Source organism: Bufo gargarizans, chromosome 3 (genome assembly GCF_014858855.1).
Source record: "Bufo gargarizans isolate SCDJY-AF-19 chromosome 3, ASM1485885v1, whole genome shotgun sequence".
Lineage (NCBI taxonomy): Eukaryota > Metazoa > Chordata > Amphibia > Anura > Bufonidae > Bufo > Bufo gargarizans.
The window spans coordinates 73,585,084-73,608,600 of NC_058082.1; the positions used below are offsets into that span (position 1 = coordinate 73,585,084).

A 23,517-nucleotide genomic window follows, 5' to 3' on the forward strand; every position below is an offset into this window, starting at 1 on the left:
TGGTTTTTCACTTTCCGGCGGGCAAGTTGAATTGTTGGGAGGTCAGTATCGATTTGGTAGTCTTAGAAAAGAAGGTGACCTTGAAGCAGTTGCAATCTCTTTTGGGTCAATTAATTTTTGGGTGCCATATTATTCTGATACAGTAGGTAATATTTTTGATTGGCGATTGTCTTTGGCAACTCAGAGAGTCCAGAGTTTTTTGGAGTATAAGGGAAGATTTATTGGTGTGGAAGGCTTTGTGCATGCGTTCAATGGCAAGGCTGTTTGTCAGGAGATGGAGCAATCTAGTGTGGACTTTGAGCTGTTCATTTATACTGCACAGAGCCCTCTACCTGGAAGAGACATTATATGGCCTGGCAGAATCGGTTAAGGTTTGCTGGCAATTTTCCTGTTAGACCCCTTGCACCTGAACGTTTTTTTTTCCTGTTTACGTTCCTTTTTTTGCGTTCTGTAAAGTTCCTTATACGGACCGTATACGAAGCCATTCATTTCAATGGGTCTGCAAAAAGAAACGGAAGGTACTCCGTATGACTTCCATTTTGTTTTTTCCGTTCCGTTCAAAGATAGAACATGTCCTATTATTGTCCACATAACGGACAAGGATAGTACTGTTCTATCAGGGGCCAGCTGTTCCATTCCGCAAAAAATGCAATGCACACGGAACTCATCCGTATTTTTTGCGGATCTGTTTTTTGCGGACCGCAAAATACTGAAAAAGCCATACGATCGTGTGCAAGAGGCCCTAACGATAGGCTGCATTTAGCTCATTTGCGTTAAGCAGGTTTCTTTGCTTCTGCGGTGGATAAAGCTCTTTCAGAGATTGCTTTCATGTTGAAATTGTAGGGTTGTCAAGATGTCATCAAAGTGTTTGTTGTTCATCAGGTGGTTAAGGGGTTGAAGAAGGAGTATTTTGGGATCGCAGACACTCAGTGTCTTTTGCTTTACTGCAAAAGCTTTTATTGGTCCTTCATGGGGGCTTAGCGAACTGCACATTATCCATTTTGGTCGCTAGCATTCGCAATGTTTTAGGTCATATGTTCGCCCTGATGTTGTTTTTTCAGGCTGCCTGCCTCCACAGGTGTGGATAGCATGGCATTCTTACGCCCAGTGGCCGGCCCCGCATGCATTGGTCACCTGGTCTGTACCTGGAGTTACCTTCAGTGGTGGTCCATTGGTGCGGAATCAGGAGGTTACGATAGGTACAAATCCTGCCTGAAATTATTTTATCAGTCACAGATGTTGGTCTCCTTTGGTACTTGCCATCCATGGCGGTGGTATTGATCTAGGGCAGTTGAAGCTAGCTTTGATTTAGTTGATTGAAGCCATTTTGGGGCGTTGCTTGCTGTTATTTGAGAAATGTGTTTTTCTTTGGTCTGAAGTGGTTGGTGGGATGCCAAGGACCGGGCTGCTATCAAATTCTAATGCCAATGTTCGCATTGGTCATTATGTGCGTTCCTTGTGGGGCATTGCTTTCCACCATTGAATGCTGGAAGGGGATAATTTTGATATTTTATTGGAGGATGGGGTTCAACTGAATTCCATTGGTTTAAATATGTTTCTGTCAGGTTTACAAGATGGTGTGGCGAGGGCGAGGGTGGTCAGTGATTCAAGAAGGGCTTATCATTCCTCTCCTTGGCAGGGAGTTGGCCCTGAAGGCTCTGTTTTTGGATCCTACATGCTTGCTGTTGGACAGCGTTGTGTTAGCGTACAGGAAGAAATGGTCAGATGCAGATGGAGCACGTCAATCAACCCTTCAGGACGGGGTCTTTCTGTGCTATTAAATTAGTTAATTTGGTTTAATAAATAAAGCTGTGGCCACTCCTATTTACCCAAATTTGGTGTCTCATGTTTCTTCTTGGTTTAGTATGACTTTGCATATGGAAGGTTCTCCATCCCCACAGTCTTTGAATTTTTTATATGGGCTCAAAGATATTTGTTGTGTGGGGTGTAGGTGTGTGCGAATTACTGGGGCGCAACTATTCAGAAGACCAGTAGTGGTCTCAGGTGTCCCCAACTGATGGTACTGTGTGACATGTCTAAGATACTATTGTGAGACTACCCCTTTAAATATGAGATCTGTCGTTGTCTGCCATTGCTTTACCTATGCGTGTGTAGTATACAGTCTTGAGCACACCTTTGCATTTCCAAGGCTTTTGTCTTGAACTACATTTGATAAGATTTTGTATAGAGGGCAAATAAAGTGCAGATAACACGTTGTAACTTGTTCATAGAGGGAATACGGACAAACCGCAAGCACAAGTGAGAAGCTCCTTTGTCTTACATCTTGGAGGAGTGGTGATCAGGTTGCTGAATAATCACAGACATGGAGAGGTCTCCAGTTTCTCTCTTACGTCTCCTTTTGACTGCACACCTGCGGCTTCAGTGTCTCCTCCCCCACCGGCAGGTGAGGAGAAACTTCCATCCACTTAGAGATTTGCTCCTCTTTGTTCTGCTGTCTTTGCTTGCAACAGGGAAGATGTCTGCAGAAGACTGAGCCGTCAGAGGAGCCGATCGATCATCTCTTCATGCAGGTAACAAGCACTGAAGCCTCTATGTTATGGAGTATACGCTTGTATGTAGCATGAAGCAACCTTTGTGCTGCTCATGTACCCGCTTTACTGAGACCTACGGTACATTGTTTTATGGTGCTGTTGCTTTAAGTACAGTACGGCAGTCAGACACAAAGCCTGTCTCTTCTGTTCTATCAGTTACCAACTTTTACTATTAAGCCACTTTTTTCAGCAACTTAAAAGGCCTGTAAAAATGCCATGAATTCCAAGTGTTGTTAATGGTGCATTTTCAAAGTGTTTTTTGTTCTTTAATATTTTTAGACTTTTTTTTCTGGCTTTTTTTGAAGTTCTGAAGAGAGGCTTATGGGGGAAAATTATTAGAAAAATGCCATAGTTAGAGCATGCTGGGGGAGATTTATCAATACTGATGTATAGGAAAACAGGCTTACTGTAGTTGCCCCTAGCAACCAATCAGATTCCACCTTTCATTTTTCCACAGCTCCTTTTGAAAATGAAAGGTTGAATCTGATTGGTTGCTAAGGGCAACTAAGCCAGTTTTCCTTCACACCAGTTTTGATAAATCTCCTCCACTGTGCCACTGGCCTAAAAAAAAAAGCCCAAAACCCGAACGCGTGTGCCCCGTTGCTGTATTGCGGACCAGATTTGTGGATCCGCAATACACGGGTGCCGTTCCGTGGGCATTCCACATCACGGATGCAAACCCATTCACCTGAATGGGTCCGCAAATCCAGAGATGCGGAATGGTGCAGAGCGGAAGCACGGAACCCTACGGAAGCACTACGGAGCGCTTCCGTGGGGTTTCCTCCCATACTTCCGTCCCGCAAAAAGATAGAACATGTCTTATCTTTTTGCGGAACGGCCGGATCACGGACCTATTAAAGTGAATGGGTCCGCGATCCGCTGCGGCTGCCCCACGGATGGTGTTCGTGCATTGCGGCCCGCATTTTGCGGGCCGCAGCACGACCACGGGGTGCGCACGTTTCCGTTCCGTATACGGACCGTATAAGGAATCATTCAATTCAATGGATCCGCAAAAAAAATGGAAGGTACTCCGTATGCATTCCGTTTCCGTATTTCAGTTTTTCCTTTCCGTTCAAAGATAGAACATGTCCTATTATTGTCCACATAATGGACAAGGATAGTACTGTTCTATTAGGGACCAACTGTTCCATTCCACAAAAAACGCAATGCACACGGACGTCATCCGTATTTTTTGCGAGTCCGTTTTTTGGGATCGAAAAATACTGTAAAAACCATACGGTTGTGTGCAAGAGGCCTAATTCTAAGGCTGGGGCTACACCACATCTTGATTGTGATATAACCAAAGATTACTGTGTTGCTGTACAGCTGCTGAACAGAATTCCCCAAAATTCAACATTGCTGGATTTTTTATTTCTTTTTTTACACAGTGAACTCTGTTTATATGACAGATGTCATGGCCATGAAAATACGTTTGTGTGCATGAGCCCTTAGGCTGGGTTCACACCTGAGCATTTTACAGCCAGCGCGTTCCTACGCGCTGTAAAATGCTGAAACAGGCAAAAACCAATGCTTCGCTATGGGCATGGTTCTCACCTGAGCATTTTACAGCACGTACGAACGCGCTGTAAAACGCCCTACGCCCCAAGAAGTACAGGAGCTTCTTTGGGGCGCATTGTCGCGCGTTCCCGCACATAGACCTAGCGGGAACGCGCAACAATGGGCGTTTGCTTGTTTCATCGCACGTATGTAAACGCCCGATAAGCACGCTTGTAAACAGCGCTTATCGTGTACGCTTATGTGTGAACCCGGCCTTAGGCTGAGTCCATGTGTGTCAAAAAATAAAGCAAAAAAAAAAACCTGCTGGCTTTTGCTGAATTTTTGCAGCACAAACCACAACATGAACCTCATGTATTACCTGCGGTTTTGCCACGGAAAAGCCAGTGAACTTCCCTTTTTCCATTGCAAAGGATGAAAACCGCTGGAGAGATCTGCAGCATGAATTGACGTTGCAAATTCCAAATTCAAACCACACATCAATACACACTGCTTGTTTTGTACACAGTATGTGGATTGGATTTCCAGCTCCAATTTTCTTGCAAGACTCATTCACTCATGCAAATAAAGGACAATAGACAGACTCCATCTGTGTGTGGTCTTTTTAAAAACTACTCCTTGTTTTTATTGTCCGAAACACAGGCAAGTTTCCCATGGTTCATATGAATAAGCCCTAAGGATTCTTCTAAAACTTGACTTTGATCATCATGTTGATTTCTAAACCGTTCAGTAGATGCATGAGAGGTCTGGATATTAAAGACTATGGACACCTAGAAAAAAAATGTATGATTGCATTTTACTCATTTTGGGCTAAAACAAAATTCTTTCAATTGAGTCTTTAGTAAAAGTTTTCAGCAGTTTTTGTGATACACACAGTTTAAAAATCTGTCTATTTGCAGACTGCCCCTCCTTTCTGTTCCATCAAAGGACAGCTTGTGTGAAACATTATCTCTGGTCTCCTGACCTCATAAACACTCATTTAAGCCCTATCTTTATCAGTGTGATACAAGTGTTTACGAGGTCATGAATTCAGAGATAAGGCTTCACAAGAGCTGTTAGATAACAGAGCTCATGAGGGACAGTCTGCAAATAGACTGATTTTTAACTGCATCTATTACGAAAAAGGCTAACATTTTTAATAAATCCCAACTGATAAAATGATTTTTAGCCCAAAGTGAGTAAAATGCAATCATAAAAAAATTGCCCAAAGGTGTCCATAAACTAAGGAGAAAATATTGATGCTACTGTATAATGTACCTGTATTACAGCAATTTAAAAGAAACATTACTCACCAAAGGTTAGGGATATTTGGCTTTCGGGGGAAATTTTGGGAAAAACATAGAAAGTTCATGCTACGGTGATATTATATTATAAAAGTATGGTATTTAAGTAGAAGCAGCAATGGTGATTTCCTCACCTCAAACAATTTATTGAAACAAAAGCCAACACCAGTGGTAGGTATACCCCCACAAAAAATATCAGTGTCTCAATAACTTGTCATGTGGCCTTAAACATCAGTTACAGCTTGACAACAGGTCATTGAGGTTCTCGGGTACAGAGTTATAAGCCTTTTCACAGCGACTCAGCTGATCCCATAGGTTTTCAAAGGGATTCAGGTCTGGAGAAAGTGCAGGCCACTCCATTTGAGGTGCCCTAGTCTCCAGCAGCTGTTCCCTAATGATGCGACCTTGATGAGCTGGCGCATTGTCGTCCATGAAGAGGAAATTAGGCCAGTGTTGTTCCTGCAGAGGCACAATGACTAGATTAATAATGTTATTAAAGTAGTATGGGCTTGTACCATTCACAAAGTGTAGGGCAGTTCTGTATTGACTAGACACACTGCCCACACTGTAACACCACCACTCATCTGGTGACAACAGTGGATGATGCATAGCGCTCTCCTTGACGTCTCCAACATCCTTAGGGGCCATCATTTGTGCTCAGCATGAATCAATTTCATCAGTGAACAGCACTGAGGCCCACTGGTCCCTCGTCCAGCGTAGATGCTCCCTGGTCCATGCAAGACGATGATGACTGTGCCTGGTGGTGTGGTCAGGTCATCTAGCACGCAGACCACGCTGATGTAAACTGTTTTGAATGGTCTCACATGACACTTGGGTGCCTCTCACCTCCTTTAAATGTGCCTAGAGTTCTGTGGCATTCATCATCCGATTCTGCAGGGCATTGTTCACAATGAAGCGGTCATCAATGTGGGATGTGGCCAAAGGATGTCCACTTCTATGCCTTTATCTGACTCTCTGTATCTCTCTTGCAACCTGCTGATGACACTCTGAGCTCAGTGCCCACTTTCGTCTGAGAACATCCTGCTTGAAGCATTGCAATGGCTAGGTACTGTTGATCAATTGTTGTGTCGTCTTGGTCTCATGACGTCAAAAGGTGAACAGCATGATGAGGAGGACTGTTTAAATACCAGTTCTAAATGAACCAGGAAATTTATTGGGCGATTTATGGATCAAACACCTGTTGTGAATTTTTCGGTTAAGCTCCTTGTTAGAGAACAGCAAGTTCAAAAAGTACTGAAACATTGAACAGTTGGACATGTACATTCAAAAGTTTAGAGAAGGTCACATTAACTTCACCTGTAAAGATTAGAGTGCATTTTGGTTCATCCTGAAATTTCACCCACAGGCCAAATATCCCTAACTTTTTGTGAGTAGTGTATGACTCATTTTGCCTCAAAACACATGGGTACAACCCATTAGATCACTAAAAGGTTTTTTGAGGTCTTGATTTGGGCTAAGTAGAACCGCAGGGGTCCAGATGTTGCAGTGAAATGTGGATGTGGTACCTTCACATGCAGCAGGTTTTGTTGCGAAAATTCCATTTGAAGGGGTTATCCCATCTAGCTCGGCTATTTCCGTTGGCCCCATAGAAAATAATGGGAGTGGTGGCCGCGCATGCGTGGTGCGCTCCCATTCACTTCAATAGGAGAGGAGGGGAGCTGCGCCTGGTGTTGGGCGGACCCCGGGAAACCCGGGGTCCTCCAGCCACAACTCTCCCCGGCTCCGTTCTCCTTGTAGGTGCGGGTCCCATCCTAGCGATATGAACCCATTGTCTAAGATGGGATAACCCCTTTAACTGAATGAGAATGGCAGAAACCCATGTGCTTTCTGCTAAAACAACTTCAATAAGATGAAGGGAAGTGATTTTCAGTTGCTAATATTTTCTGTAACACAATCTCCTGTGTTTGAAGGCACCCTTAGTGCCGTGGGTTCTGTTGAACCCCCAAAAATGTACTTGCTTCCTGTAATTGTGTGTTTTTTGTACTGCAGGTATTGCTTCCTCTTTAGAAACTAACTATACTGGAAATTTGTCAAAAGGAACAAGGTAACAAGAATGGGTTGAGGCACGTTTCCTCATTTTTTTTGTATGAGTCTGACCTAATTAGTGCATGCTTTGATTTTCTCTACACAGACTGATGGTCTATGAGGAAAATCGTGTGTGTGAATGTCCACTCTGCACCCGGACGGGAATATATATTTTTTTATTATGAGCTGTGTGATATTGTAAATGGATTTGCAAACAGCGCTCTAATCAGTTTAGTGTTACAGTACATTTTTGATAAAACTGCAATGCAATCAGCGACTGGGGATGGATTCACACAGCGCATTTTAATGTGATGTGAATGTAGCTCTTCTGAAAGAACCCTTGTACTGCCCTTAAGACGATGCACTTTGATTGAAAAGTGCCCTCTATCTACTGAAGTACGCCAGGTTGTTACTGTGAAAAATGTGGCTGCTGTATATTGCTGTAAATCAGACAAATACAAAGATATTGAGTTAGAAAAAATGGCTTGATAAATATGGTTTTCAGAAAAATTGCATTCTTGTCATTGGAATTGTGCTATGAATTAACCAGAAGAAAGGGATGCAAGTGAATCTGAACAACTTCTGCCTCTGATGCCACCAGATGTGAGGCAGCTATCCTATCAGTCAGTGTTCAACCCTTTAAATAGGCCTTGAGACATGACTCGGATATTAAATAAGCCAGCACCTCATCTGCAGACAGCTGTTTCGGGGTGATTGCCCCTCATCAGTGCAGAGCAGAGAGTACTGGCTTCACTGGGTGAGAGGCCTAAGTCAGGATTTGAGGGGTACTATTTCTCCTTGGGGAGAGAGCACCTTTTAGTCAGCGTGAGGAGACTTATAGGATGATTTTAATCCCTTTCTTCCCAGAATTCCATAGGAGCATGTATGGCCTATAAGTCTCCTCACGCCAACTAAGCGCTCTCTCCCAAAGGAGAGATAGTACCCCCCAAATAAACTAACCAGTAACTTCTGAAGCAGTGGTCTTTAAAGGGATTGTTCCATCTGGACATTTATGACATATCGATAAGATATGCCTTTCCATTCACTGCTACGGGACTCCCGAAAACAGCTATTTTTGAAAGTTCCATGGCTTGCATGGAGAGGATATAATGTGTGCCCTGGCACCTCTGCATTCATCGCTATTAGGCTTCCAAAAATAGCCAAACCAGAACAGTCCAAACTCGGACCAGGGACGATGGTTATCTGGACCCTCCAGAGAACCTGCTCCAATGCATCTTTGATGGCAGTACTGCTATGGCCTGGCACACAAGGTTCTTATGTTGACCAGTGACAGGAGATTGTGTGTTGTGGTGCCTAGAAGTAAAAGGGATCTAGTTTGGGCTAAGGCCTGAATTAATTTAAGGTGTTTTGGTTGGGGCAGGATGAGTTTAGGGATCAGGGGGAGGTCTTACTTTTAGGGTCTGGTCCAGTTTACCCACTAACAAATAATATACTGTATTTTGTTCTCACTAGATCTACACAGTTTCCGAAACAAGACATCATTACTGTTGAGGTTCAGCTGGGGCCTTCACCTGACCGCAGACCCAGGTAAGTGGACCTTTTACTAAAACTAGTTGAATACTCTGTCTAAGGGCTCGTGCACACGGTCGTGGCCATTTTTGTGGTCTGTAAAACACGGATACTTGCTGAGAGCCTGCAGCCATTTTTTTCACTCTTTCACAAATGTCCTATCCTTGTCTGCAAAACGGACAAGAATAGGACATTTTCTATTTTTTTGCGGTGCCGTGTAATGGACTTACGGATGCACAAAGTGTGCTATCCGCATCTTTTGCAGCCCCTTTGAAGTGAATGGGTTCGCATCCAATCCACAAAAATGCAGATCGGATGCGGACAAAAAACACGTCATGTGTCTGAGCCCTAAAGAGGATGTTTTTAGTCAGAGGTGAAAAAAAATGACCTAAAACATAACAAAAAATGTTATGCGGTCAAACTGAAATGGGCATCTGATTATATGCAGAGACAAATGGAGTTTGTCATAGATTCTGTTTAGATTTTAAAGAGGTTCTTTCGCTTCAAAGTTTATACAAACCACTTACTATAGGCCAGTGATGGCTAACATTGGCACTCCAGCTGTGGTGAAACTACGACTCCCAGCATGCTCCGATTATTTCTACAGAGTTCTGAGAGCAGCAAAGCAAGGGGGGCATCTTGGGAGTTGTAGTTTTACCACAACTGGAGTGCCAAGGTTACTGTCCTGTCATGACCTATGTGTGTTCTGCTTCTGACAGTTACAAATGTTATGTAAAGTGTCATAAGCAATCTTAAAAAAATGTTGTAAAGTAAGTTGAGTAAAACCGTGCACACACCTACCACAGTTAATACACTGTTGGGACTCGCTCTGGTAGACAGGATTAGCGGACGCAGTATAGAGGCAACAACAAGTTCTTTGGCTCAAACAGTTCAGTGTTTTATTCACACTTTAGGCAAGTGACAAAACAAGCAGTCATATTCAAACAAAAAGTCACCTTGCGGTGTTGGTGGTAATTCACACCATGCGGCAATTCTGCCTCAAAGAGTCCTTGCTAATAGCAGCACCAACCTGTTTTCACTTCAAACAAGTAGCAAGCCTTCATCCAGACACAAGGCTCCCAGATCCCAACACAGAGACATGGCTTCTGAGCCCAGCTGCCTATTTAAGGACAGCCAGGCGCTGCCAATACCCGCACCGGCATTTAAAATCCGGTCCGGTATTTGACCTCACCTGGCTGTAAATCAGCCCAGCAGCACATGCTGGGAGGAAAATACCTGTTTTCCCAGACCAAACCTCTCACTGTGTCACAATGGTTACACGTGACTCGCTGTGCACGGCTTCTATTTTAGTGGTTTAGGGCACACAAGACAGGGTTACACACATCTTTTTATGCCAAAACGGGGAGGGGATACAAAAATGAGGAATAAAATAAAAAGTATAATTAGAATTATTTTTAGGGTACGTCCAAATAGGATATATTTTGCTGCAGAAAATCCACAAGGAACTGGTTTCAAAATCCTTGAGATTTGTGGATTTTGCTGTGACTTTCACCCTCTGCATTAGGAAGAAGGGGATGCAAATGAACACTTGACATGTTTGGCCTCCAATGCCACCAGATGTAAGGCAGCTATCCTATAAGTCAATGTTTGACCCTTTAAATAGGCCTTGAGACATGACTCTGATATTAAATAAGCCAGAATCTCATCAGCAGACAGCTGTTTCGGGGTTATTGCTCCTCATCGGAGAGTACTGGCAGAGAGTACTGGCTTAACTAAGTGACAGGATTTTAGGTGGTACTATCTCTCCTTGGGGAAAACGCCTTAATCGGCGTGAGGAGACTTAGGCCTCTTTCACACGGGCGTTAGGGGAAAAGGTGTGGGTGCGTTGCGGGCACATGCGCGATTTTTTCCGCGCGAGTGCAAAACATTGTAATGCGTTTTGCACGCGCGTGAGAAAAATCGGCATGTTTGGGATCGGTGTTCTGTAGATTGTATTATTTTCCCTTATAACATGGTTATAAGGGAAAATAATAGCATTCTGAATACACAATGCATAGTACAATAGCGCTGGAGGGGTTAAAAAGAATAATTTAACTCACCTTAATCCACTCGATTTTCACGCAACGCACAAGTGATAAGTGAAAATCACCGCTCATGTGCACAGCCCCATAGAAATGAATGGGTCCTGATTCAGTGCGGGTGCAATGCGTTCAACTCGCGCATTGCACCCGCGTGGAATACTCGCCCGTGTGAAAGGGGCCGTACAGTATAGGCCATACATGCTCCTCTGGAATTCTGTGAAGAAGGTATGAATTGCAAGTGGTAAAATCCACACTGTCAATTTCCATGTGAATTTTTATATTTAGATTTATTGAAATCTAATCCACCTTGCTGCTATACTGTAATATATTGCAGGTTTTCCATATGGAAGTCCAGTGCAGAAAATCTCTAGTGTTTCCATCATGTGTGGACATACCCACAGACGTATGTGGGAGGCTGAATGGCAGAGTGCACAGAAACTATTTTACAATCTACCTATATAGATCTAATCTACATAAAAAAAACTTTGTAACTACATTCCTTTGTTATTATTATGAGCAATAAAAATATTGTCCCGAAGGCGTCCATAGCCCTTAAAGAGGGTTGTCTCACTTTAGCAATGGACATTTAGCATGTAGAGAAAGTGAATATAAGGCACTTACTAATATATGGTGATTGTCCATATTACTTCCTTTGCTGGCCTGATTCATTTTCCCATTGCATTATACGCTGATTGTTTCCATGGTCACGACCACCCTGCAATCCAACAGCGGTAGTCATGCTTCCACACTATAGGAAAAGGGGCTGGCCTTACTGGTGGCCAGGACCACGGAAGTATGAATGGGCTAGTCCTTTTTTTCTATTGTGTGCAAGCACGACCTCCGCTGATGGATTGCAGGTTGGTCATAACCATGGAAACAAGCAGTGTATAATGTGATGGAAAAATAAATCCAGTCAGCGAAGGAGGCAATATGGACAATCACAATACATTAGTAAGTGCCTTGTACAAACTTTCTTTACATGATAAATGCTATTTGCTGAAATGAGACAACCCCTTTAAGCTTGTGAGCCCAACTGGGGAGAGGGACTGAGCAATTTCAACCTGTATGCTATGCTGTGGAAAATATATCTATATCATGGGAATTTAATAAACTGGATTGAAATATATCAATAAATGGCATGGAATTAGGCTAAAAAAACTGCAGAAAATTCTAATTATTTCTGTAAGAATATGAATTATGGGTTATAATAATCACATGACCATTGGTCTTTGACAAGGTGATGTGTGTGCACTAACCTCTCCTAAGAGAGCCTCATACCTGCTGTGTATGTGCCAGTCATAGAAGATGGCTATCACACCTTGCTTAGTTTCAGATGAATATAATATTTTTTATTTTGCTTAAAGGCACTTCAGATGTTCAATGACCTCATGAGACAGGCGATGGAAAAGGAGGCAAGCCGCTTAGAAAAACAACACGTACATAATGTGTATGAGAAGATCGCACCGTACTTCAATGACAAACGTTACAAAGCCTGGCCAAAAGTCCAAGAGTTCCTGCTGGCTCAGGAGCCAGGAAGTCTCATTGCTGATATAGGTGAGTGCATTAAAAACTTTGTACTCCATTATGGAACGTCTGAGGATTTAAAATGGCTGCCTGGTTACAAATATATATATTATACATTTTCAAATGCCCTTTAAGGAACAGTAATAGTAGGGGTCTTCCATTTACAGCAGCATGTCCATGCAGTACCCAGACAGACCATTGATTTTGGTAGGATTTGTGTTATACTGTCACGGTCCCTCCCGTGACAGAGGTGAGAAAATCGGATAGACTTGCTGCACGTGAGGCTATCTGACAGGTCTCTCTGTTTTCCTCTTAGCATGTTGTTGTTTGGCAGGATCTCACCTCTCCTCAGTAGCCGCTCATTATCAGTGATGAGGCTCTATTTAGGTCCGCCTCACACTGCTGACCATGCGGTTGATATTTCCTGTTGGAGTTGCTAGAGCTTGTTTGATTTGGATCTGCCGCTTCTCCAGACATCCCAAAGCTAAGTTCTTGTTGCCTTTTCTGTTTGTTGTTCGCTGGTGTGTTTTGTTCTAAGCCTCAGGGAGACGCGGGTTCCTTCCTTTGGGTAAGAACCTGCTACCTATCCTAGGGCTCGTCAGTTTCACTTCTTCCGAGGGATTTCAGATTTAACCAGTGGTCAAATGCATGTGTATGGTGGGGATCTTTGATGCTGATTTTGTTATGGATCCACCCTGTGTGAACACAGCCTTAGAAGCAACCAGTTTGGACACCTTTAAGTGTTGTCCACATTAAGGGCTCATTCACACAACCTTATTTATGTGTCTGCATCCGTTGCACAATTTTGTGGAATGGATACATGCCCATTCATTTCAATAGGGCCGCAAAGAAGCGGACAGCACACCTCGTGCTGTCCGCATCCAAATTTATGTTCTGCGGCCCCGCAAAAGAAGATAAAGCATGTCCTATTCTTGTCTGCAATTGCGGACAAGAATATGCATTTCTATCATAGGGCGGTCCGCAAAACACATACGGTCGTCTGAATGAGCCCTTAATATTGCATGAGGAAAACTTGATCCTAGAATGGAACCTCACTATGAACTAAAGGCCCCTTTATACTCGTAGCAGCAGTGATGTGTGGAGTGTCGGCACGTTACACTTCCAGCTAGGCTAAAAGGGATAGAGACCATGACAGACCATGCACAATTTTTTTCAAGGCCTTGACAACCCCTTAACCACTTCAGCCCCGCTAGCTGAAACCCCCTTCATGACCAGAGCACTTTTTACACTTCGGCACTACACTCCTTTCACCGTTTATCGCTCGGTCATGCAACTTACCACCCAAATGAATTTTACCTCCTTTTCTTCTCACTAATAGAGCTTTCATTTGGTGGTATTTTATTGCTGCTGACATTTTAACTTTTTTTTGTTATTAATCAAAATGTAACGATTTTTTTGCAAAAAAATGACATTTTTCACTTTCAGCTGTAAAATTTTGCAAACAAACCGACATCCATATATAAATTTTTCGCCAAATTTATTGTTCTACATGTCTTTGATAAAAAAAAAAATGTTTGGGCAAAAAAAAAAAATGGTTTGGGTAAAAGTTATAGCGTTTACAAACTATGGTACAAAAATGTGAATTTCCGCTTTTTGAAACAGCTCTGATTTTCTGAGCACCTGTCATGATTCCTGAGGTTCTACAATGCCCAAACAGTAGAAAAACCCCACAAATGACCCCATTTCGGAAAGTAGGCACCCTAAGGTATTCGCTGATGGGCATAGTGAGTTCATAGAACTTTTTATTTTTTGTCACAAGTTAGCGGAAAATGATGATTTTTATTTTTTTTTCTTACAAAGTCTCATATTCCACTAACTTGCGACAAAAAATAAAAAAATCTAGGAACTCACCATGCCCCTCACAGAATACCTTGGGGTGTCTTCTTTCCAAAATGGGGTCACTTGTGGCGTAGTTATACTGCCCTGGCAATTTAGGGGCCCAAATGCGTGAGAAGTAGTTTGCAATCAAAATCTGTAAAAAATGACCGGTGAAATCCGAAAGGTGCACTTTGGAATATGTGCCCCTTTGCCCACCTTGGCATCAAAAAAGTGTCACACATCTGGTATCGCCGTACTCAGGAGAAGTTGGGGAATGTGTTTTGGGGTGTCATTTTACATATACCCATGCTGGGTGAGAGAAATATCTTGGCAAAAGACAACTTTTCCCATTTTTGTATACAAAGTTGGCATTTGACCAAGATATTTATCTCACCCAGCATGGGTATATGTAAAATGACAACCCAAAACACATTCCCCAACTTCTCCTGAGTACGGCGATACCAGATGTGTGACACTTTTTTGCAGCCTAGATGCGCAAAGGTGCCCAAATTCCTTTTAGGAGGGCATTTTTAGACATTTGGATCCCAGGCTTCTTCTCACGCTTTAGGGCCCCTAAAAAGCCAGGGCAGTATAAATACCCCACATGTGACCCCACTTTGGAAAGAAGACACCCCAAGGTATCCAATGAGGGGCCTGGCAAGTTCATTGAAAAAAAAAATTTTCGCATAAGTTAGCGGAAATTGATTTTTTTTTTGTTTTTTCTCACAAAGTCTCACTTTCCGCTAACTTAGGACAAAAATGTCAATCTTTCATGGACTCAATATGCCCCTCAGCAAATACCTTGGGGTGTCTTCTTTCCAAAATGGGGTCAGTTGTGGGGTGTTTGTACTGCCCTGGCATTTGAGGGTCTCCGCAATCATTACATGTATGGCCAGCATTAGGAGTTTCTGCTATTCTCCTTATATTGAGCATACAGGTAATGAGATTTTTTTTTCCGTTCAGCCTCCGGGCTGAAAGAAAAAAATGAACGGCACAGATTTCTTCATTCGCATCGATCAATGTGGATGAAAAAATCTCTGCCAAAAAAAAAAAAAAGGAGGGGAAAGGCGTCTGCCAGGACATAGGAGCTCCGCCCTACATCCATACCCACTTAGCTCGTATGCCCTGGCAAACCAGATTTCTCCATTCACATCAATCGATGTGGATGAATAAATCATTGCCAGGGTACACTTACAAGTTTTGAGTGAACGAGGGGTGAGATTCCCGTATTGAACCCCCAGAATGTCCCCCCACTCTGGGTGTTAGCGGGAAACTTGTGTGGGACCTTATGCACCCACTGCTAGATAAGGGTTACCACCGTTACATGGATAACTTTTATACTAGTATCCCCTTGTTCCAGTCCATCGCCGCCAGATCCACGTCCGCTTGTGGGACCGTGCGGAAAAATCAATGCGGCCTCCCTACCCACCCCTCCCGGTACCTATCCCCAGGGGTGGGACCAATTCCCTTACCAGTGGAAACCTGTTGCTGGTCAGATATAAAGACAAGAGGGATGTCCTTGTACTTTCCACAATTCATGGTAACGGCATCCCCCCCTTGTCCCTGTGCGAGGTACCGCGGCAACGGTCCTCAAGCCCGATTGTATCGTCGACAACAATCGGTATATGGGAGGAGTTGATCTCTCTGATCAAGTCCTCAAGCCATATAACGCCATGCGCAAAACCCAGGTATGGTACAAAAAAGTTGCGGTCTACTTAGTACAGGTTGCCTTGTACAACTCTTTTGTGCTGTCCCGGAGCGCTGGCAACACAGGGAAATTCCTCCAGTTCTATGAGGCAGTTCTCAAGGACCTGATCTTTTATGACCGGGAAAGAGCAGGCCGGAGTACCTCGGGAACTGGAGGCGCCCGGATCGTCCCTGGCCAACACTTTCCAGGTGTGGTCCCCCATACTGGAAAGAAGGGATGGTCCCAAAAAAAGTGCAGAGTGTGTCACAGGAGGGGGATACGGAAGGACACCACCACTCAGTGTGACACGTGCCCCAGTGTGACGGTTGCTTCAGGGAATACCACACTTCCATGGAGTACTAAATTTATAATTCCCTTCCCCAATTTTAATTCTATTTAGCCACTGACAATCGCCCAGAAAAAAATAAAATAAAAATATGTCTCTCATGACCTACCGTATTTTTCGCCCTATAAGACGCACTTTTTCCCCCCCAAAATTGTGGGGGGAAAGGCAGTGCGTCTTATGTGGCGAATACTTGACTTTGTATACCGCCGACCGCATGCTGCGCAGCGCGGTGGCGGGTGTATTAGTGGGCATGGATGAGGGAGGAGGGGCCGGCATCCAGCTCTGTAACTACAGCGGGCCCGGTGCAGTCACTGTATTCTGCTACACCGGGCCCGCTCACTGTAGGAATCCTAACTGCAGGCAATGCTAACAGTCTTTTATCCAGCCTGTACTTACGATACTAACTTTCCGGCAGGCAGCGGGCAGGAGGCTGAACTGGTGGGCGGGCGCTTACAACGTAACTCACAATGTCACGCGCCGGCTCCGCCCACTTTATGAATGAAGAAGGGAGAGCCGGCGCGTGACATAGTGAGTTACGTTGTAAGCGCCCGCCCACCAGTTCAGCCTCCTGCCCGCTGCCTGCCGGAAAGTTAGTATCGTAAGTACAGGCTGGATAAAAGACTGTTAGCATTGCCTGCAGTTAGGATTCCTACAGTGAGCGGGCCCGGTGTAGCAGAATACAGTGACTGCACCGGGCCCGCTGTAGTTACAGAGCTGGATGCCGGCCCCTCATCCCTATTGGGGGTCATTCTATGGATGGCACTGTTATGGGGGTCTGTGGACACATAGCGTAAAATGCTATTTATGTGTCATCAACAGATCCCCCATAACAGTGCCATCCACAGTCCCCAATAACAGTGCCATCCACAGTGCCCCCCATAACCGTGCCATCCACAGTGCCCCCCATAACCGTGCCATCCACAGTGCCCCCCATAACCGTGCCATCCACAGATCCCCATAACCGTGCCATCCACAGATCCCCATAACCGTGCCATCCACAGATCCCCATAACCGTGCCATCCACAGATCCCCATAATCGTGCCATCCACAGATCCCCATAACCGTGCCATCCACAGATCCCCATAACCGTGCCATCCACAGATCCCCATAACCGTGCCATCCACAGATCCCCATAACCGTGCCATCCACAGATCCCCATAACCGTGCCATCCACAGATCCCCATAACCGTGCCATCCACAGATCCCCATAACCGTGCCATCCACAGATCCCCATAACCGTGCCATCCACGGATTTTTTTATTTTATTTTTTCCTCCTTAAAAACCTAGGTGCGTCTTATGGGCCGATGCGTCTTATAGGGCGAAAAATATGGTAACCCCTCAGATGAAAACAGTCAATTTTTTTAAAATAAAAACGGTGTAAAAAATTGCTTTTTTTACACGGTTTTTATTTAATTTTTTTGACTCTGTTCATCTGAGGAATTGGGTCATGTGCTATTTTTATCTGAGGAATTGGGTCATGTGCTATTTTTATAGAGCAGATTCTTACGGACGCAGCAATAGCTAATATGTCTACTTTTTAAAATGTGTTTAGGTTTTACACTATAATATACTTTTTTAAGCAAAAAAAATAACATTTTAGTATCCCATAGTCTGAGAGTCAGTTTATTTTTTTATTTTTATCCGATTGTCTTAAGTAGGGGCTCATTTTTTGCGGGATGAGAGGATGGTTTTATTGGCACTATTTTGGGGTGGATATAACTTTTTGATCGCTTGCTATTACACTTTTTGTGATGTAAGGTGACAAAAAAAATGGCTCTCAGATTATGAAGATGCTAAAATGATGTTTTGTTTAAAAAAGGATATTATAGTGTAAAACCTAAACATTTTAAACAGTAGGCATATTAGGTATTGCCGCGTCCATAAGAATCTGCTCTATAAAAATAACACAAAAAATATATATATTTGGCTATTTTTTGCCAAATTTTCCATTTTAATCAAAAAAAATTCGTTAACAAAGCAAGGGTTAACAGTCAAACAAAACTCAAAATTTATTGCCCTGATTCTGTAGTTTTCAGAAACACCCCATATGTGGTCATAAAATGCTGTATGGCCAAACAGCAGGGCGCAGAAGGAAAGGAGCACCATAAGGTTTTTGGAACGCAGATTTTGCTGGACTGTTTTTTTTTTTTACACCATGTCCCATTTGAAGCCCCCCTGATGCACCCCTAGAGTAGGAACTCCATAAAAGTGACCCCATCTAAGAACCTACACCCCTTAAGGTATTCAAAACTGATTTTACTAACTTTTTAACCCTTTAGGTGTTCCACAAGAGCTATTGGCAAATAGAGATGACATTTCAGAATTTACATTTTTTGTAACCTTGCCTCACAAAAATATAGAGCAACCAAAAATCATATGTACCCTAAAAATAGTCCCAACTAAACTGCCAACTTATCTCGTAGTTTCCAAAATGGGGTCACTTTTTTGGAGTTTCTACTCTAGGGGTGCATCAGAGGGGCTTCAAATGGGACATGGTGTAAATAAACCAGTCCAGCAAAATCTGCCTTCCAGAAACCATATGGTGTGCCTTTCCTTCTGTGCCCTGCCGATTGAAATTCTGAAATTTCATCTCCATTTGCCAATAACTCTTGTGGAACACCTAAAGGGTTAACAACGTTTGTAAAATCAGTTTTGAATACCTGTTTCCAAAATGGGGTAATTTTTGGGTGGTTTCTATTATGTAAGCCTCACAAAGTGACTTCAGACCTGAACTGGTCCTTAAAAAGTGGGTTTTGGAAAATTTCTGAAAAATTTTAAGATTTGCGACTAACCGTCTAAGCCTTGTAATGTCCCCAAAAAATAAAATGGCATTCCCAAAATGATCCAAACATGAAGTAGACATATGGGGAATATAAATTAATAACTATTTTTGGAGGTATTACTATGTATTATAGAAGTTGAGAAATTGAAACATGGAAATTTGCAAATTTTTCAACATTTTTGGCAAATTTGGTATTTTTTTTATTAAATAAAAATGATTATTTTTTTTACTTAATTTTACCAGTGTCATGAAGTACAACATATGACGAAAAAACAATCTCAGAATGGCCTGGATAAGTAAAAACTTTTAAAGTTATTCACACATAAAGTGACACTTGTCAGATTTGCAAAAAATGGCCTGGTCCTTAAGGTGAAAAATTGCAGGGTCCTGAATGGGTTAAAGCTGGCTGGAATGGCAGATTTCAGCCATTACTCCCGACTGTCGTTTGAAAATCTAGCACGTACTCTTGTCTGCCGAAAATATAATCCGCCGTGCTGGAAAACTTTGAAAATGCATGGTGATGGCATGATTAGCTGATTTCAGCCGATCACTTGCCATTGTGCTCAAGCACCAGGGAGTCAGGCAGTTTAGTTGATAGGATTGTTTGTACGAACACTCCCATGGACAACTGATCGACCGCATTATGTCAAATATATAGCGATTGTAGCCTAACAATTGTGAAGCCACAATGTAAACTACATTTAGTGGATTGTGGTGTTGTACACACTACCATATTATAGGTTTATACAACTTCTGAGTAACCCATCTTTCGCAGAAGCTGATTTTAATTATCCTCTATAATAAAGGCCCTCTGTGCCTGCGATGTGTCCGTGCGTGTGTGCCGATGTTAAACGCGCATGCGCGCCAGCCAATAGGATCACAGCGCACCACACAGCTGCCTGGACCTCCCACATCAGCGCTCCGACAGCCAATACAAACACGGCGCACCTCAGGCCTCCTGGACCGCCCACAGCAAAGGTGCTGTAACATCGAAGCCAACCCTCAAGCCGCAGGTACCGCCCACAAATCACGTCGGCCGCCCGGACTGCCCACATCAGCGTGCCAGCAGCCAATAAAAACACGGCACACCTTAGGACTCCTGGACCGCCCACAGCAACAGCGCTGTCCTACACGCCACCCATACCGCCCACAATTGCAGCGGCCAATAAACACAGGGCGCACCACACGCTGCTCAGACCGCCCACAGCAGTGTGCAGTTATTATGGTGTGCTGTGTCAGTTTGAGCACCGCCATTAAATGAAACAGAAGCGCCGCTATTACAGTCCTGTCAGACGCAGATACAGCAGCTGCTGCTGCCAGCAGTATTAGCCACCAGTTGCTGCCAGTGGCCTCAGCACCACCAGTCAGTGCCAGCCATCTCAGCCATCAGTGATTGCCACCAGTCTCAGCACCAGCAGTCTGTAGCAGACGCAGCACTATAAGGTGCCTTTTGCGCTGTGGCATTAGAATAATTTTGATATCTCTGACCTTTTAGTCTAACCAGAATGTCTATTACTCTTTAATTCCTCTAGCGCAGTTCTATGGAGATAGAAGGTTTAACCACCTCAGCCCCCCAAGCTTAAACACCCTTAATGACCAGACCACTTTTTACAATTCTGCCCTACACTACTTTCACAGTTTATTGCTCGGTCATGCAACTTACCACCCAAATGAATTTTACCTCCTTTTCTTCTCACTAATAGAGCTTTCATTTGGTGGTGTTTCCTTGCTGCTGACATTTTTACTTTTTTTGTTATTAATCGAAATGTACCGAAATTTTTGCAAAAAATTAAATTTTTCACTTTCAGTTGTAATTTTTTAAAAAAACGACATATATATATATATATATATTATTTTTTTTTCTCAATTTATTGTTCTACATGTCTTTGATAAAAAAAAATGTTTGGGTAAAAAAAAAAATGTTTTGGGTAAAAGTTATAGCGTTTACAAACTATGGTACAAAAATGTGAATTTCCGCTTTTTGAAGCAGCTCTGACTTTCTGAGCACCTGTCATGTTTCCTGAGGTTTTACAATGCCCAGACAGTACAAACACCCCACAAATGACCCCATTTCGGAAAGTAGACACCCTAAGGTATTCGCTGATGGGCATAGTGAGTTCATAGAAGTTGTTTTTTTTGTCACAAGTTAGCGGAAAATGATTATTTATTTTTTATTTATTTGTTTCCTTACAAAGTCTCATATTCCACTAACTTGTGACAAAAAATAAAACTTCCATGAACTCACTATGCCCATCACAAAATACCTTGGGGTGTCTTCTTTCCAAAATGGGGTCACTTGTGGGGTAGTTATACTGCCCTGGCATTTTAGGGGCCCTAATGTGTAAGAAGTCGTTTGAAATCAAAATGTGTAAAAAATGCCCTGTGAAATCCTAAAGGTGCTCTTTGGAATGTGGGCCCCTTTGCCCACCTAGGCTGCAAAAAAGTGTCACACATGTGGTATCGCTGTACTCAGGAGAAGTTGGGCAATGTGTTTTGGGGTGTCATTTTACATATACCCATGCTGGGTGAGATAAATATCTCGGTCAAATGGCAACTTTGTATAAAAAAATGGGAAAATTGTCTTTTGCCGAGATATTTCTCTCACCCAGCATGGATATATGTAAAATGACACCCCAAAACACATTGCCCAACTTCTCCTGAGTACGGCGATACCACATGTGTGACACTTTTTTGCAGCCTAGGTGGGCAAAGGGGCCCACATTCCAAAGAGCACCTTTAGGATTTCACAGGGCATTTTTTACACATTTTGATTTCAAACTACTTCTCACGCATTAGGGCCCCTAAAATGCCAGGGCAGTATAACTACCCCACAAGTGACCCCATTTTGGAAAGAAGACACCCCAAGCTATTCCGTGAGGGGCATGGCGAGTTCCTAGAATTTTTTATTTTTTGTCACAAGTTAGTGGAATATGAGACTTTGTAAGAAAAAAACTTTAAAAAATCATCATTTTCCGCTAAATTGTGACAAAAAAGAAAAAATTCTAGGAACTTGCCATGCCCCTCTCGGAATACCTTGGGGTGTCTTCTTTCCAAAATGGGGTATTTATACTGCCCTGGCATTTTAGGGGCTCTAATGCGTGAGAAGTAGTTTGAAATCCAAATGTGTTAAAAATGCCCTGTGAAATCCTATAAAGGTGCTCTTTGGAATGTGGGCCCCTTTGCCCACCTAGGCTGCAAAAAAGTGTCACACATGTGGTATCGCCGTACTCGGAAAAAGTAGGGCAAAGTGTTTTGGGGTGTATTTTTACATATACCCATGCTGGGTGAGAGAAATATCTCTAAAAGTCAACTTTTCCCATTTTTTTAATAGAAAGTAGTCATTATAGAGATATTTCTCTCACCCAGCATGGGTATATGTAAAAAGACACCCCAAAACACATTGCCCTACTTCTCCTGAGTACGGCGATACCACTGTGACACTTTTTTGCAGCCTAGATGCGCAAAGGGGCCCAAATTCCTTTTAGGAGGGCATTTTTTGACATTTGGATCCCAGACTTCTACACCCCAAGGTATTCAATGAGGGGCATGGCGAGTTCATAGAAGATTTTTTTTTTTTTGGCACAAGTTAGCGGAAATTGAATTTTTTATTTTTTTTCTCACAAAGTCTCCCTTTACGCTAACTTGGGACAAAAAGTTCAATCTTTCATGGACTCAATATGCCCCTCAGCAAATACCTTGGGGTGTCTTCTTTCCGAAATGGGGTCACATGTGGGGTATTTATACTGCCCTGGCATTTTAGGGGCCCTAAAGCGTGAGGAGAAGTCTGGAATATAAATGTCTCAAAAAATTTACGCATTTAGATTCCGTGAGGGGTATGGTGAGTTCATGTGAGATTTTATTTTTTGACACAACTTAGTGGAATATGAGACTTTGTATGAAAAAACAATAAAAAAATAAAAAATAAAAAAAATCAATTTCCGCTAACTTGTGCCCAAAAAATTTCTAAATGGAGCCTTACAGGGGGGTGATCAATGACAGGGGGGTGATCAGGGAGTCTGTATGGGGTGATCACCACCCCGTCATTGATCACCCCCCTGTAAGGCTCCATTCAGACGTTCGTATGTGTTTTGCAGATCCGCGATGTCCGTGTTTTGCGGATCCACAGATCCGCAAAACACCTACGGACGTCTGAATGGAGCCTTACAGGGGGGTGATCAATGACAGGGGGGTAATCACCCCATATACACTCCCTGATCACCCCCCTGTCATTGATCACCCCCCTGTAAGGCTCCATTCCATGGATCGAATCCGCAAAACACATATGGGCGTCTGAATGGAGCCTTACAGGGGGGTGATCAATGACAGGGGGGTGATCACCCCATATACACTCCCTGATCACCCCCCTGTCA

At 43.2% G+C, this 23,517-nt stretch overlaps 1 protein-coding gene across 2 annotated transcripts in view; it reads left to right on the forward strand.

The window, feature by feature from the left end:
• The first annotated feature begins 2,398 nt into the window (after positions 1-2,398).
• The window catches only part of LOC122932929 (probable tRNA methyltransferase 9B), a 64,992-nt gene continuing 43,873 nt past the window's right edge, over positions 2,399-23,517 (forward strand). Inside the window, exons 1-4 of one of the 2 annotated variants that reach the window (XM_044287616.1) lie at positions 2,399-2,531; positions 7,361-7,415; positions 8,870-8,944; positions 12,333-12,522. In XM_044287616.1, the coding sequence (XP_044143551.1) occupies positions 12,342-12,522 (181 nt within the window). In that variant the 5' untranslated portion in view covers positions 2,399-2,531; positions 7,361-7,415; positions 8,870-8,944; positions 12,333-12,341. The remainder of the gene's footprint in view (positions 2,532-7,360; positions 7,416-8,869; positions 8,945-12,332; positions 12,523-23,517) is intronic. The other variant, XM_044287617.1, reaches the window with a different exon arrangement.